We start from the raw sequence: 15,204 nt of genomic DNA, 5'->3' as shown, positions 1-15,204 counted from the left end.
TATTCCTAAGGGAAGGAAATGAAAGATAGGAATGCTCAGTTTGTTAATTGATGGCATCTTGTGAAAAAATACATTTATCCTCCCCCGCACCCCCCCAAGTATTCCAAATGGATATGGAATCAGATGAAAATGAAGAATAATTATTCAGACTGGAAGAAAGAATTATTCAGGAAATACTCAGGAATTAAACAAGTTTTAAAATTTCATAGGAAGCTGTTTAATATTTTTTAGTCACTATTTTTCTCTTTTTTTTAGTTCCTTATAAACAATTTATAAATATTGGAAATACAGTACATTCACAAAGAAAGATACAATATTCTCACTTAGAAGTCTTTATATAGTATACATATCAGCAATAAGAGACACTTGAAGTGCTTTGCAAAAAACAGCTTAAACCCTGGTCTTCTACAAGTTGTATACTTTCTTAGATTTACATATACATCCTTAATAGGACTACATGCAGAAGGTGGTTGGGTTGAGCGTGTATTTTATGCTTTATATGCAGGGTATGAGTAACAGTTTAAATCAAGGGGGTGTGTACTGGGGAGACACGCCATGCTATGAGGAAAGTATCTGTCTGAACTGAAACGTAGAAGCACACTAGCATGCTGAAAGACATTTAACTTCCGTTTTGTACCTAAGTTTGGTGATGAGCATTTATCTCATCAAGTGGGATGATCAGTCTTTATTTTATACAGTTGCTTGTATTATATCTTACATATTACAGTATTTTAAGTCCTAAAATAGAAGACCAGGAACTGCATAAGCATTTATAAAGGCTTTAATGAAATTGATTTTAAATACTTGAAATTGTTTGCCTCATTAAAGTCTTTACGTAGCTGGATTGGAGGGAAATGACTTTTGTCTGAGAACAGCATTAGCTAAAACACAGAGTTGAAATGGTTGAAAAACAGGATTAAATGCCAGTTTGGACTTTCTTTCCTGACTTTAGTCAATCCTGGAAACTTTGGAGGAAGAATATTTAAGGATTTATTTCTGATAAATCAGACTTTAAAACTAAGCCTTAATGGGCAGTCTTCCAGTTGCTTTTTTTCATTCCCAAGGAAATCATGAAAATATTTCTGTGAGTAAAAGCAGGATTAGGCTTAAGGTAGTTTTAGCAGTTCTTGGAGAAGAGTCCGTGTTAAGCTGGTAATGCTGGTTTTAAGAATCATGTTCGGATCTTTGTTAGCGTGATTTATCTGTTTTCTGTTCGGTAGATGAAGACAGCAAAAATAACTAAACCGCAGCAGTAGACTAGTCCTTATGTGCTCACTGAGCTGCTGTGAGAGAAACAGAAATCTGAATCTAAATCCTGCCAGGGAAACCGAGAAGGATTTGCTTTTCAAGTATTTCGTATTAGCACGTAAATGCGTTAGACCGCAACAGTGCAGTTGATCACAGAATCACAGAATGGTTGAGTTTGGATGGCACCTCTGGAGATCATCTAGTCCCCTGCTCAAGCCCTTACTCAAGCAGGCTCAGCTGCAGCAAGTTGCCCAGGACTGTGTCCAGCTGAGTTTTGAATATCTCCAAAGATGGAGACTCCACAGCCTTCCTGGACAACCTGTTCCAGTGCTCAGTCACCCTCACATTTAAAAAGGTTTTCTCAGGTTTAAACAGCATTCCCTGTATTTCAGTTTGTGCCCATTGCTTCTTGTCCTGTCACTGGGCACCACTGAGAAGAGTCTGGCTCTTCCTTCTTTACTCCCTCCACCAGGTATTTACACACATGGATAAGATCCCCCTGAGCCTTCTCTTCTCCAGATTGAACATTCCCAAGTCCTCAGCCTCTACTATACAGATGCTCCAGTTCCTTCATCATGTCCATGAGCATTTACTGGACTTGCTCCTGTAAGTCCATGTCTGTCTTGTATTGGGGACGACTGTACCCAGCACTCCAGCTGTGGCCTCACCAGTGCTGAGTAGAGGGGAAGGATCACCTTCTTCTGCCTGCTGGCAGTGCTCTGCCAAATGCAGCCCAGGAGGCTGTTGGCCGCCTTTGCTGGAAGGGCACGTTGCTGGCTCATGGTCAACTTGGCGTCCACCAGGACCCCCAGTGCCTTTTCTGCAAAGCTGCTTTCCAGTTGTTTGGCCCCAGCCTGTGCTGAATCTCAATTCCATCTGCTGTCCAGAGGCTGCCACAGCAGATTCAAGGCATTCATTGAATAATTTGTGTTGCAAAAGAAAAAAAAAAAAGAGCTTAATAATGTTATACTGGTGAAATATTAAAAGCTGTATGAATGTCATTATTAAACGTATCGGTTCTCCTGCCTAGTTATGACTTTTCAAAATTCCAAACACTGGAGGATTAACATACCTGTCCCATCGGAGTTTCTTAAAATGAAGCAAGATGTGCCTACGTGATAATTTCTGAAGAAGCTAAACCCCTTAACTTCTTATGGCGAGTATTTGAACTAGAGGTCCTGTAGCACCTTGCAAATTCAGATTGCTTTATTTCAGCAATGTTCCCTCATTAAGTTGTACTCCATGGGTGTTTTGAAGTTCTAAACACAAACATAAGCATACTGCAATCAAAACAGTGCTTAACTTCTGATCATCTTTGCCAAGTGCACAGTCATCCAATAGTATCATAATTGATCTCAGTAGTAAGGTGCCAAACTCTGTGTTGCTGAAGGATAGTCAGATGATGTAAATAGCTTTTTGTGTTTTGCAATAAAGCACACTTTTTTTGTGCTTGATGTAAAAGCAGGAGATGAAGGTATTCTTTTATTGAAGCAAACATGTGGAAAATTGCTTTAGATTGTTATAGTACAGAGTATCTCCCCGAAAGGAATGAGGTTCATCTATAGGGCAAACTCTCACTGTGGCACTTTATTTGGGTTACTCCTGGACTCTGTGTGGTCAAAGCAAATAACGTCATGTCCATCGAAACTGTTATAACCATGAGACTGGCACATTTTCTCATCTACAGTGTTATATTCTAAACTGTCACTAGGCATTAACTCAGTCACTGGTGAAGTCCTACCACCTAGAGATGAACTCTGCCTCAAAACGATGTTTTCCACTCCAGTGCTACTCGTATAGCAATTACTGGGTCATTAATATCATTGCATGCAATTAGTGACAGTAGAATGAGCAAGAGATTTGTTATTTATTTAATATGAACTTTCACTATAACCCTTTCTTATCCAAGTGCTACAGACAGAAACCAGAGAGATTTTCAAGGCAAATGAACATCCTTGAAGAGTGGTGTTGAGTTTGTATGATACAGAAAATAGGTCCTCATTTAACGTTAAAGCTTCTGCCTTTGTTTCCAGCAAACCCGCTTGTCATTAGCAACAATCAGTGTAACCTGAATGCTAGCTAATTCTATTAGTTTTGTTCAGCTGAACTGTTAAGCAAAGCTTGCTGTGGGAGTGGGGAGATACTTCTCCCCATCCATGAGAGGCTTTTGCCAGTAGCGTGCGGGGAGAAAGGATGAACTTTCGTAAAATACTTGTTTGTGGTTGGTGAAGTTAACTAGCTAGTAATCTGTTTTAGATGCATACATTCTGATGTACGCTGAATACATCATAATTAGTGGGCTTACATCTGCCACAGTTACTTCACTGCTCACAAATATATAATTTGTTTATGTAAACTAGAAGCAACCATGTGTGCAGTAGATCATTATCTGACAACATTTCTCAAAGTATGTGAAATATAGAACTGAAATGCTTTTAGAAATGCTTAACTGTAATGAAAGACTTAAATTGTCATTCACAGTGATACAGTATTGAGATGCCTTTTTTTTTTTTTTTTGGTATGATCTCTAAATCATTCCAAGAGAATTTTGAGTAGAGACACTTGACAGCAGTGAAGCAAGTAGGATTTTGTCATGGGTGGGTGGATGCTGTGACCTTCTGTAATGGATAATAATTCAGTAAATAGTTCAGTTTAGTACACTTCAGCTGTGGTATTCCTTAACCCAGAGATGGAAGTGGTGCTGTTTTTAAAATTACAGGCAGCAGAAACCAGTTGGAGCTCGCAGCTTTTTTGATACTTTCCAACTCTGTCTTGCTCACTGTCTCTTTTTCCCTTTATGGAAAGACTTTGTTGACATAAAGGGCTTTTTTTTTTTTTACCACCTGTATTCTTGTTGTGTGATGCCACATCTCCCTGGAATGAAGAGAATCATTCTGAATGTAGGAAAGGGGGGAAACTTTACAAGAACTCTCTCCCTGTTTTGTATTTAATACTTGGGCGGTCCTTCTCAGTCAGACGACATGAGATGTGGGAAGGAGAGTCTATGGATTTCCAGAGGTGTGCCTGGAATTAAACGGTTGGTATGTACCAAGGTATATTACAGTACAGAACTGATTGTCTCTGTCTTGCTTGTGTCCTTCACATTGCACCCCCCCCCCCCAAAAAAAATTAAAACAGTAATAAAATCTGTCCCTTTCTTGAATACGAAAACAAGTGGAGAATTCTATGGGGAATTATATAAAGACCCCTATATAATGAGTCTGATCTAAGTACCACAAGTCACGCCATTCACATTTGGACAAGATACATTTTAGAGCAGTGGTTAGAAAAGTGAATCACAAAGTTTCACTGCAGAGCTTTTGCCTTCTTCCAGGCAAGAAGAGGCCTGTTTTTTATTTTACTTCATTTTGTTCTGGTTTTAGCTTGACTGGGGAGGGCATTGCTGCTTACTTGCTGTGCAGAATATAATTTGTGGATCCTGTTTAGATATAAATCCTGAGACATACAACATAGGACTTAATTTAAAAAACAACAAGGATAAGAAGTGGAAAAGAAGAGGGGAGAATTCTGTTCCTTTCCTTCACATGGAAGTTTTGCCTCATGTGTGGATAGAGAGGAAAAAAGGCTGGCTTCAAGAGTATTTATAAACACTCCATAAGCTTTAGTTTAAGGAAAAAAAACTATCTTAATTTGAAGAAATATGTGGAATAAGATTGAGAGAATGAGAGTTTCTGAATGGTCTTTAGGTTTAGAAACTCCTCAAAATTCTGCTGCCACCTTGACTTTGCAAGTAGGACAAATAAAAAACCAGATAGGTCTGAGAAACGCAAAATTATTGGTAAACCATTTTAATAGATTTTTCCTTACTGTCTCGGTGTCCTATATTGTATTCATTGAGCAAATTCAGCAGGTTTTTATCTTTTTTGTTGAAGATCCTTTCTTTGTCTCAGTAAGATCAGTAGAAAAGTTAGGACGTGATTTTATTGTTCAAGCACAAAGAGTTAAACAGAGGAGGTCTCCAGTCTGTAGATAGAAGCACAGACAACACGTTGACAGTAGTCTGTGCAACTATTCATAATGCATTCAAGTTTTAGCACTTGCGGTCCAGGTGTGGGACCGCTGATAGTTAAATTTTGGAAGACAATTTCATTTTTTTAAAAAAGTGAAGGTTTCAGCATCAGTCTCATTTTTTGTCACTACAAGCAAGGGTAAACCGTTAGTTACTAGTAGTTGAAATTAGTATATTTATCTTCTCTCTAAATTTTCTGCAGCTTGCCCAACATAGTGTTTGCCAAGCTACCTGTTCTTTGGTGAGTGGCCTGAACAATTTTTTTTGGTTGTCTCAGATCTCCATGCAGATCTGGCATGGGGGGGGGGGGGGGTGGGAATTAATTTCATTTAATTAAAACACTCTATTACCTCAGCTGCCTTGTTCTTCATCCCTGGCTGGTCTAGAAACAACCTCTGTATTGTGATCTGTGATTTGTGGTTTTGCAGTGTGTGATTTCTGGTGTTCTTAAACCTGTCCCATAAATTTAGGTAATTTATGGGAAAGAAGAATTATTTATTCGGTGCTTTATTAAGAGAGTCATTAAAAGGACCAAAAGCAGATGAAAGCAGTCAGAGCACAAACACACGATGCCTGGCCAAAATAGTGTTCTATTATTTAATAAAATAAAAAGCCCTCAAAAGCTTTACATGCACTTAGTAATCCTGTGAGTGCATATGAGATCAAGTCCAGCTTTGCTTTAAGAATAACTTCTTACTACTGTTGGATCTAAAGCTTTTGTGGATTTTTGCTGCTGTTTAGGCTTTTCCATTCCTTTTCTAAGCACAGCTGGGGAAAAGTGGAGATGGGTAGGATTTTTTAATTTTATTTAGCTCTGATTTTGAGAAACCTATTTTCTGATGCTGAATTCAAGCAGCGTTTAAGGAAAAAATGGTGTAAATCCCTACTATTGGACAGTACTGATCTACCCCAAAGAAATCTGTAATTCTCATTTTTCTGTTAACAGATCCACACCAGCAGCAATTAATTCTTGATGACCTCGTCAAAGATGTGTCTTTGATACATTGCCAAATGGCTTGTATCATCCAGCACACTAAGGGGGTACAAAACCAATTTTGCCCTTGCCCATCAGTTGACATCACTCATTCATTCCTATAGTCTGTGGTTTAGGGTCCATTTAGTTTTCACAGGAAAATTAAGTATGACGATCATAATTTCTCTCTTCAGCTATGTAGTCCATTTCATATTCAAGCTCTAGAAATAAATGTGTTATAAAGTGTTGGTTCAAAGGATATGACATGTAATTTGCAAGTAGGTAATGTTTTTCTTAATCCTAAAACATAAAAGTATGGGTAATAATTGTGGCAGAATTAAGAGGCTGAGATTTTTGTCTGCTGGTGTTTTGTTTTAAGTAATTGTGATGGCATTTTTTCATTTTGTAATGTGCGTTTTTAGGAGTGAAGGAAGTTGAATTTTTGTGACTGTGCCTTCATTTCTAATCTCTTTGTGAATGAAAAGCTATATACAGGCACAAATCCAGCAGCTTAATTCTCCATCTGATGAGAACAATGTTACCAACCTGATAGGTTGAAAACAGCCAAGATCCATGCAGTGGCTTAGCCTCCTCCTGGGAGGCAGCGTAATAACAACCAAATGAAGACATATTAAAATGTAATATTACTTCCTCTCCATGGGGACTGTATAAGAATCATAGCCAGGAACTATTCTTGTCAGCTGACTCTGTTTTGCTCACTGATTCCCTGCCTCTGCATTTATGACTAATGCATATCGCACAATAAACAAGTTGTGCAGTTTTAAAAGCAAATAAATGTAAACCATCATATACTTATTTACATGAGTTCCAGGTGTTTTGGTTTTTGGTTTTGTTTTGTTTTGTTTTGTTTTTTAATAATTTATATATTTCGAAGAGGGGAAGGCAGAGCTGGAATGAAATCTTTGGTCTGAATAATTTCATTTCCTCTTGTGTAAGCGAGAGGATATGTTAAGGCAGTGTTTTACAAAACTGAAAATGTATACTATCTTCTGCAAAGTAAGTATGTATCAGCAGACTCTTAACCACAATTTCATAACGAGTCATTTTTTTCTGAAAGTTGAAAACCCAAACTTATATTCCTTATAAAATGGCAGCTGCTGTTGTATTCAAGGAATGCAGACACACAGTGTCTGTGTATACGGAGCTCAAACATCGTTTTAGACTGACTGCTGTAAACATTGCCTATAAATTACTACGATTTTGTCAGAAAGTCTTAAAATTAATAGAGATTTTAGGACAATTATATGTGTTTATTGGTAGGTGTGGATAAACTGTTGACTGAATAATTTAGTGTGCTTTTGACTGTAATTTTTAGTTTTGCAATTGACACCATTGGAACAGGCCAGGTCTCAGAAAATCAGAGGTACCTATCCATCAAAAGGTTTAAAAACATTCTGCTACCTGTTCAACAACATTGTACGTACTTTTGGTTTCCTGCGTGTTACTGTATTAATACAAAGTGAAGTGTGGGATCCTGAGAGTATTTAATACTAATGAGAAACTTCACATTAATCATTAATTGTGTTTATTAATGTTAACATTTAAGTAGTATCTAGTCGTCTTAGCACAGGGCCATGTAGGGTAGTTCATGCGTGAGTAATTGCTTCTAAAATATATCCATCTTTAGACCTAAATATAAAAAAACCCACAAACCTGTTCTTTTTTATATGTATGTACATAAAAATAAACTGGATGGAAGGCCTAAAACTTAATCATATAAACACACCGGAGAGTAGCATTTCCGTTTTAGACACAAGAAACTTGTGTTGTGTTTCTGTGTTTATACCCAAAACTCCTATCACAGACACTTTTTTTTTTTTGAAACATCCTTTCAGCGTGAGCAGAGCTCCTGGTACAGGGTCACTTTCCTGCAGAAGTGTGAGTGGGGTGGAGGAGCATACATGATAGCGGGTACAATTTTCATTTGGAGAGCCGTATAGAAAGGCAGCGGCAAGCGTTTGAGGAATATTTTGTACTTGCTCCCTTGTTTGACGTCTGCACACTAAACTGTCAAAGGGCATTAGCAGTATGAAACTGTGTTTTCTCTGATGTCCCAGATTACTTCTTTTTCTCCGTGCAGCTTTTCAAAGCTTGAAACGATGTGTTTAAAACTACCCACTTTTTTCCTGGTACACTAGGGATGTGTGAGGTTGTATTTCGATAGTCTTAATGAATTTTGAAAAATAATTTCCTCCAGTGGCCTTGGGTAATCATCGGTTTAATTACAGGGAGAAGCTGAGATGGAAACTTTGCTTTGTCACTGAAATGCTCCTCTTTGAAAATTCCCTGTTCCTCGGGACGTAGCAGTCTATACTCTGAGCTATAATGTAGGCTTTCCAAAAACCCCTTGAAGAACTGTGGAAAAAGTGAATACTTCTGCAAATTCATTCATCTGACATCAAAGCTATGAAAGCATTCTTTTAGCAAGCAAGCGAGGCAGATTGCGCTCGCGTAGGCACACAACCAGACTCATTGTACATCTGGGCCTTCCCGTTTGGAGACTGTATTTGAAGTAATCTTGCGTTCTTTTTGCCGTCTTACTTTCTTATTCTGTACTGAGGTCAGACTGCATCCTCTGCATCTTATTGAGGTCTCCTGCTCTGTGGGTTAAATGGATAGGCCTTCAAAGAATAAAAAGGCATTGATGTGCAGAAGAAGCAGCACTCTATTCAATTAAAATCAAGTAGAAGGTGTTTAAGGAGATGTGAGCCCCCATCGCCTCGATTAAAAAACAAACGAAGAATAGCACAAGCCAAGACAAAGAATAGCAAGACGAAGTCAGTGTTTATTAGTTGTACTTTCAGTTGATGCTCAGCTTTGGTATTTCTATTTACTGTTTTTTTTTCCCCTTGTCCTTGTGCTGGTACATTGGCAAATAGGTCATAAAAAACACTTTCAGCAAAGACACATTTGATTTATGTCCAGAACTGGTTCTTAGTATTGATTTTTTTTCCCTCTGGAAAAAAACAAAAGAAAACAAAACTATATGTCTCCATTATTTTCTGAGCTTGGCAATTCAGTGGCACATTTCAGATCGGCTTTTATCTTAAATTACTCATTGTGCTCTTTTATATTTTAAAAAGTCTTTTTTGCAAGTTGGGTAAAAAAGAAGTAGTTGCACATACGGCCATTGTCATGTTTTTACAGGGGGGAGGGAACAAGAGGAGGAACTGGGAGGGACCACGTATGAGGAGAAGGGAATTTTAGGAAAAGCAAGCACAATTTGGGAAGTTTGTATGGTGGCTGTAATTTGAGTTAGTCACAAAAGAGGCAGAAGTGGAACAAAAACAAGAAGTAGATCAAAGGCTAGGAAACAGAGTTCAGCGGTATGGGGTTTATATCTTTACGGCTAGAGAGAAGATTAGAGCAAGAAAAATACTGCCATGGGGCTGGGAAGACATTGTGAAGGAAAAAGGAAATATACATAGGCTGCATTTGAAAGAAAACCCCCAAGGAAGGCGAAAGAGAAGGAGCGAGAATTAAAAACAAAGATCTGAACAGTATGAAGCCCAGGTTGAATTAGATCCTGAGCTGAAAGGAGAGGGGCAGAGGCAGGAAAGTGCTGCTTAAGCAGTTTACCACAGCCACGGCAAGCAGCGAGCTCCGTTATCTCCCATTTTCTATTTGTTTTCTCCAGCTGGTGGCCCGGTGCCGGTGTGTGTGCGTGCACCCACTCGTACGTGCGTTTTGGGCCTTGGATAAACAGCTCCAAGAAACGATGGTGAAATTTGCACCCCCGGGACAACTGGGGTGGGAAAACCCCTCGTGCGTTTCCTAAATAGCGAAGCCAAAGTCCACCGCTGGTGGACGTGCCTGCTTTGCCGTCATGGTCGGGGCACCAGCACACGCGCCGACGTGGCGGGTGCCTGGCGTGGCGTGGTGCAGAGTGGGGGCGATGCCCAGGGCTGAGGAGATGCCGAATAGTTTTCCAGCAGCTGTTGGGGGTTGGCAACCAACAGCTGGCTCGGGCGGCAGCGGCGGCGTACCCCTAGGGTTGGCAACCAACAGCTGGCTCGGGCGGCAGCGGCGGCGCACCCCTAGACCGTGACTCAACATTTTGGATTCTCCAAGGGAGTTGTGCCTTGTGCACAAATCTCATTGCAGCATCAGCTTGCGGCAGGGTTGTGCGGTTCCAGCCAGCGCCTAGATAAGCGAGAACAATATAAATGCAGGGGAAAGCACCCATTTGTTTGTACGAGCGAAAAGGTTTCCGTGAGAATAGAGCGTATTCCCCCCCGCCACCCGCCCCTGTGGAGGCTCCTCAATGCTGAGAAAAGTGAGATTGTACTTTAAAATATTAAATGGTTTTCCAATCAGTGCAGAATCTCAGCTTTCACCTGGGTCTTTTGTGCGCGTTCACTTCTTCCAGCAGGAGATTTGTAATAGAGGAAGCAGGTGTAACATGGTGATTATAAAGATATTGTTGGGGGGGAGAAAAAGGGTGAATTTTCAGTGCTTTGCTCCTCTGAGCCTGCCAGGGCTTCCTTTTCAGCTGACTCCATCACTTTTTAGCAAGGTGCTGTGTTTTCATCCAAGTCAGTCAGTCAGTCAATTGTGCATAGAAAAAAAGGTTGCTGGGTAAATTTGAAACCTTGATAACGCATTCCTCCATTTGTATATATTGTATGGCTTACCAATGTATTCATTCCTTTGGCTTTCAACATTTCACAACTTTCCATAGGTCAGCCTGAGCAACAAGAACAGGCCCTGGTAGATTGAAAGATTTCTGCTTTCAGACACTCATGTTCACATCACTTTGCCTGTTGATTTCCTGATTTTTATTTATTTTTATTTTTTTATTTTTCTTTTATTTTTAATCAGCAACATCAAATGGGTCTTTGGAGGGCCTGGATAACCAGGAGGGAGGGGTGTGCCAGACAAAAACCATGAAGATCCTCATGAAAGTTGGACAAGGTAAAGACCATCTGCTGTTTCATGAAATCACTTTGATCAGTCTCGGTGTCCTTTTAGTTTTCAGGCTTCTTTTAGCGGTGTAGAGCAGAGAGCCAACCGAGTCTAGTGTGGTCATTCCTCCCCTATAGTCTGAAAGCAAAGCCTATTTTCTCTTCCTCGGCTACTGACAGATTTCTACAGGAGGAGGGTTAGCGTAATAAGATCTCTTCATTGGAGAGATCCCTAGAAGGAAAGGGCACCTGGGAGTAGTGTGTTTCAGTCATTTTTATTTTTATTTTAAAAACAAAAGCCACAACTCTGCTGTTCAAAATTATTTAAAATACATGAAAGGAGGGAAGCTAATATTTCTATAGTTTGCTTGTTACGAATTCTGATTACAGAGAGGTTTTTGTTCATTGTCTCTTCTCACATATAGATAACTTATTGTGCAGGAAGAAAGAATTATTCTTCTAAGTGGAAGTTGGTTTAGTAGTCAATCAACTTCTTCAGTTAAACTGAAATGTCATCTGCAAAGCTTTTCTTGCCAATTACAGGAGTCCCTATAGTTTCTGCAGATGGCCTCACAATTTAAACCTCTGAAATAACTAATATAACCATTTTGCTTTAAAAGGAAAATTACGTACTTGTATCTCCCAGACCTTTGCATAAAGATTCTTCTGTTCAAAGCCATTCATGTCTCACGAGGTACCTAGAGCCGGCTTACAAGGCTCCATACCATCAAGCACCGAAGCTGCATGAGTTGTTCTTCTCTCCCCCAGATCCCAACTCGGCGGGGCTGCCCCGGCACACGGATCCCACCAAGCGCCCCGAGCAGGAGGCTGGTACCAATGGGAAGAGTTCCACCACCAGCCCGTTTGTGAAGGACCACTCAGGTAGGTGCGGTGGGACTCGTGCCTGGGACAGGGCTCTGGCGGAGTCTCCTCCTTTGTCCCCAAACGCATTTTATTTTACCATTAAAGCGCCAGAAGAACAAATGTTTTCATACTGAGATGAAGCAAAAGCCAGTTCCGATGCTCTGGTGGATAGTGTCTGGGAGCTGCGAGTTTTGGCAACGGCTGCTCTCTCCCCTCTTCCACTCTGCAGTAGAAGTTAATTACATCTTGTGAGAATATCACTCATTTACAGGAAAGTTTTTGGATAGAACATTTGCTAAGGAGCTTTACGATGGTAAATGCTGCCTTACTTTTAGTACTCTGGCAGATGAGCGAGTCTTTCTGTCTTTCTCTTCCCGTATAATACATTATCAAGTGGTTCTCGACAGCCATTTATAAGGTTTATTTCAAGGCATCTATAATTAATGTCCTGATCTTTTAACTGACCATATAAAATCTACACATGAATGGCTGGTCTTTCACTAAATTTAAAGTTTGTGTTTTTTGGGTTTTTTTTTTAAATAATTATCTAAACAAGATAAACAGATGGTTCCAAACAAATATCTTCAGGATGCATTTCAGACATTAGGTGAACAAGAAAAAAACTAACTCTTAAGACCCAAGGTCTCCAGAAGAAAAAAATTTGGTGAATTGGGAATGCTGCAAAGCAGAATTTGCTGACAGTTGATTCTGGGGTTCCCAAAAATGGCTACAAGTTTTCCTTGCTAGCTCTGTCATTAGTTACTGGGCTAATGAATCTTTGATATGGTGGTCACTGGGCAGGCTTCAGCCGTTTCCTACGGAGGTTCCAGTAGGAAAAATTCAGTTACGTGGACGTGGCATCTGCAGCATTCTTCCACCTGTGAGTCAGCATCAAGAGAAGGAAGTCAGTTCAAATTTTCAAGTGAGAAAGTGTCAAGCAAGCGTTCATTTAATTTTTGTGACAAATAATATGATAGTGTGATGGCACCAAATATTCAATAGGCTGTTCAGCACGTGAGCTTTTTCCGACTACTAAATGTGTGGTGTTGTTTTAAGTAAATATAAGTTAATACAAACAGATATATGGCATAGCTGTTTTGCCTATCTCCCACACTGCTTCAAGCTCCTTTGCTTCATGTGCGAGCCAGAGGAGTCCACGTAAAGAGGCACTAAGGACGGTTAAACTTAAATCAATATGCGAAAGATAAAATAGCAGAAGAATGGTGTGACACTGAACAGTACCAGTTGTCCTGAGAATTGTCATTTCCCTGTGTTATTTTCCCCTCGCAGTCCTATCCCACCCCTCTCTGCTGCCCGGGGCTGGCCAGCATCTGTTAAAAGATGCGGTGTGCATCAAAGGCTGCCTTGTCAGTGCCAGTCCTCGCTGCGTGATGGATGATGATGTATGAAACAGGGTGGTTTGGAAGCAGCACAAAAGTGAGACCAACAGACACAAAGTCTTGTTTAATATTGATTGCTGACTTCGGCTGTTTGCATTTAGCTATCTAACAGGGTAATTGGTTTGTCAAAGTTTAGCTGTCAGTTAATTCTTCCAGTCTTGCTTACTCTACACATTTTAAAGCAGCATAAACGGGTCACAGGATGGCAATAACTTTTGTCTGTTGTATTTCCGTTCTTTCCAGGATCTAGCACAGATGGCAGTAAGGCTGGGCATTCCAGTATACTGGGTTCAGAGGTGGCCTTATTTGCAGGGATTGCATCAGGGTGCATCATTTTCATCGTCATCATCATCACTTTGGTGGTTCTTTTGTTGAAGTACCGGAGAAGACACAGGAAGCATTCCCCGCAACACACGACAACTCTCTCACTTAGTACGTTAGCCACCCCAAAACGCAGTGGCAACAACAATGGTTCTGAGCCCAGTGACATTATCATTCCTCTAAGGACTGCAGACAGTGTCTTTTGCCCCCACTATGAAAAGGTCAGCGGCGACTATGGACATCCGGTGTACATAGTTCAAGAGATGCCTCCTCAGAGTCCAGCAAACATTTATTACAAGGTCTGAGAAACACACAACCAACTCTGTGGTACAGTTGAGTCATAGAGGAAACTCACTGGTCAAATGCTTTCTGTTGGGGTTTGTGATGACACCTTGTGCACTAGCATTGACTCAAGCACAGGGGCGGAGAAGGCGACAGCTCTTTCTCCGGGAGCCGATGCAAGCTGGACAGCTTACCTAGTCTGTAGAATTCCTATCTCGGTGAATAAGTATTCACTAAAAGCTGGAAGACTTTTATGTAGAAGATGCCCATTCTGATTGCTGTACTCTTGTTACATTCATCATCCTCAAAGCCATGTGCTGCGGGCGTTCAGGCACATAAGAAAGCCAAGGGAAGATGGAGTGATCCGTGGATGTTAATAGCTCTAGGCATCCTGGGAAGGTGCTCTAGGATATGTCAAGCTTGAAATGCAATCTTCTGACTTTTGTGTGTCTCTCTCAGTGCGTACTGGATTTGTCACACAGACCTTGGTGTCTAAGTAAGACTTGTTAAAGTTCTCTTGCTTTTAGTCCGTCACTGTTCCATTTGTTTCTGTTATCCGGGGCTCTGCCATCCTTCACATGAGATTTCCTTTCACTCCACCTCCTGAATCACTAATGGAACATTAATGTTTGGAGAGCCGCGCTCCATCCATCTGCTACAGCAGCCTCACTCGAATGGGTAATGCATTTATAGAAATTGTGTTTGATAGTAAGGAGCCTTCCAGCCAAAAAGTTAGGCTGTCAACAAAGTCAAGAGCAGGACTGGGTGGTGGAGGGAAGGGCTGACTGCAGTTGCAATTGAATACTGCTGCCTCAAAAATAGAAGCTGGGAAGAAAAAAGAAAAAAAAAAAAAAACAAAACGTTTAGGTAGCACAGCACTTTGGTATGCTAAGTTTTAAAACCTCCTCCTTAAAAAATGAAAGCGGGAAAAAAAAAAAAAAAAAAAAAAAAAACAAACGTTTAGGTAGCACAGCACTTTGGTATGCTAAGTTTTAAGAGGCAAGTAGGAGGCACAATAACACGCGCAGTGGATTAGGGCTGCATTTGAAGGAATTCATGGTTATCAAATACCAGTGTGCAGAAAAAATAGTACCTTCAATACAGTAGAACAAAGGGGTATTGTTAGTAAGTGAACAAGCTTGGAGAGGACGAGACAATAGC

The 15,204-nt window shown here is 40.4% G+C and overlaps 1 protein-coding gene across 1 annotated transcript in view; it reads left to right on the top strand.

Annotated features, from left to right (window-relative positions):
* EFNB2 (ephrin-B2) overlaps positions 1-14,883 on the top strand; it is a 43,225-nt gene extending 28,342 nt beyond the window's left edge. Inside the window, exons 3-5 of the mRNA XM_009333353.1 lie at positions 11,094-11,186; positions 11,945-12,058; positions 13,684-14,883. Coding sequence (XP_009331628.1) covers positions 11,094-11,186; positions 11,945-12,058; positions 13,684-14,066 — 590 coding nt within the window. The 3' untranslated portion in view covers positions 14,067-14,883. The remainder of the gene's footprint in view (positions 1-11,093; positions 11,187-11,944; positions 12,059-13,683) is intronic.
* The last annotated feature ends 321 nt before the right edge of the window (positions 14,884-15,204 follow it).

The sequence above is a fragment of the Pygoscelis adeliae genome, unplaced genomic scaffold (genome assembly GCF_000699105.1).
Source record: "Pygoscelis adeliae isolate BGI_AS28 unplaced genomic scaffold, ASM69910v1 Scaffold48, whole genome shotgun sequence".
NCBI lineage: Eukaryota > Metazoa > Chordata > Aves > Sphenisciformes > Spheniscidae > Pygoscelis > Pygoscelis adeliae.
This window is presented reverse-complemented; position numbering and strand designations above follow the sequence as displayed.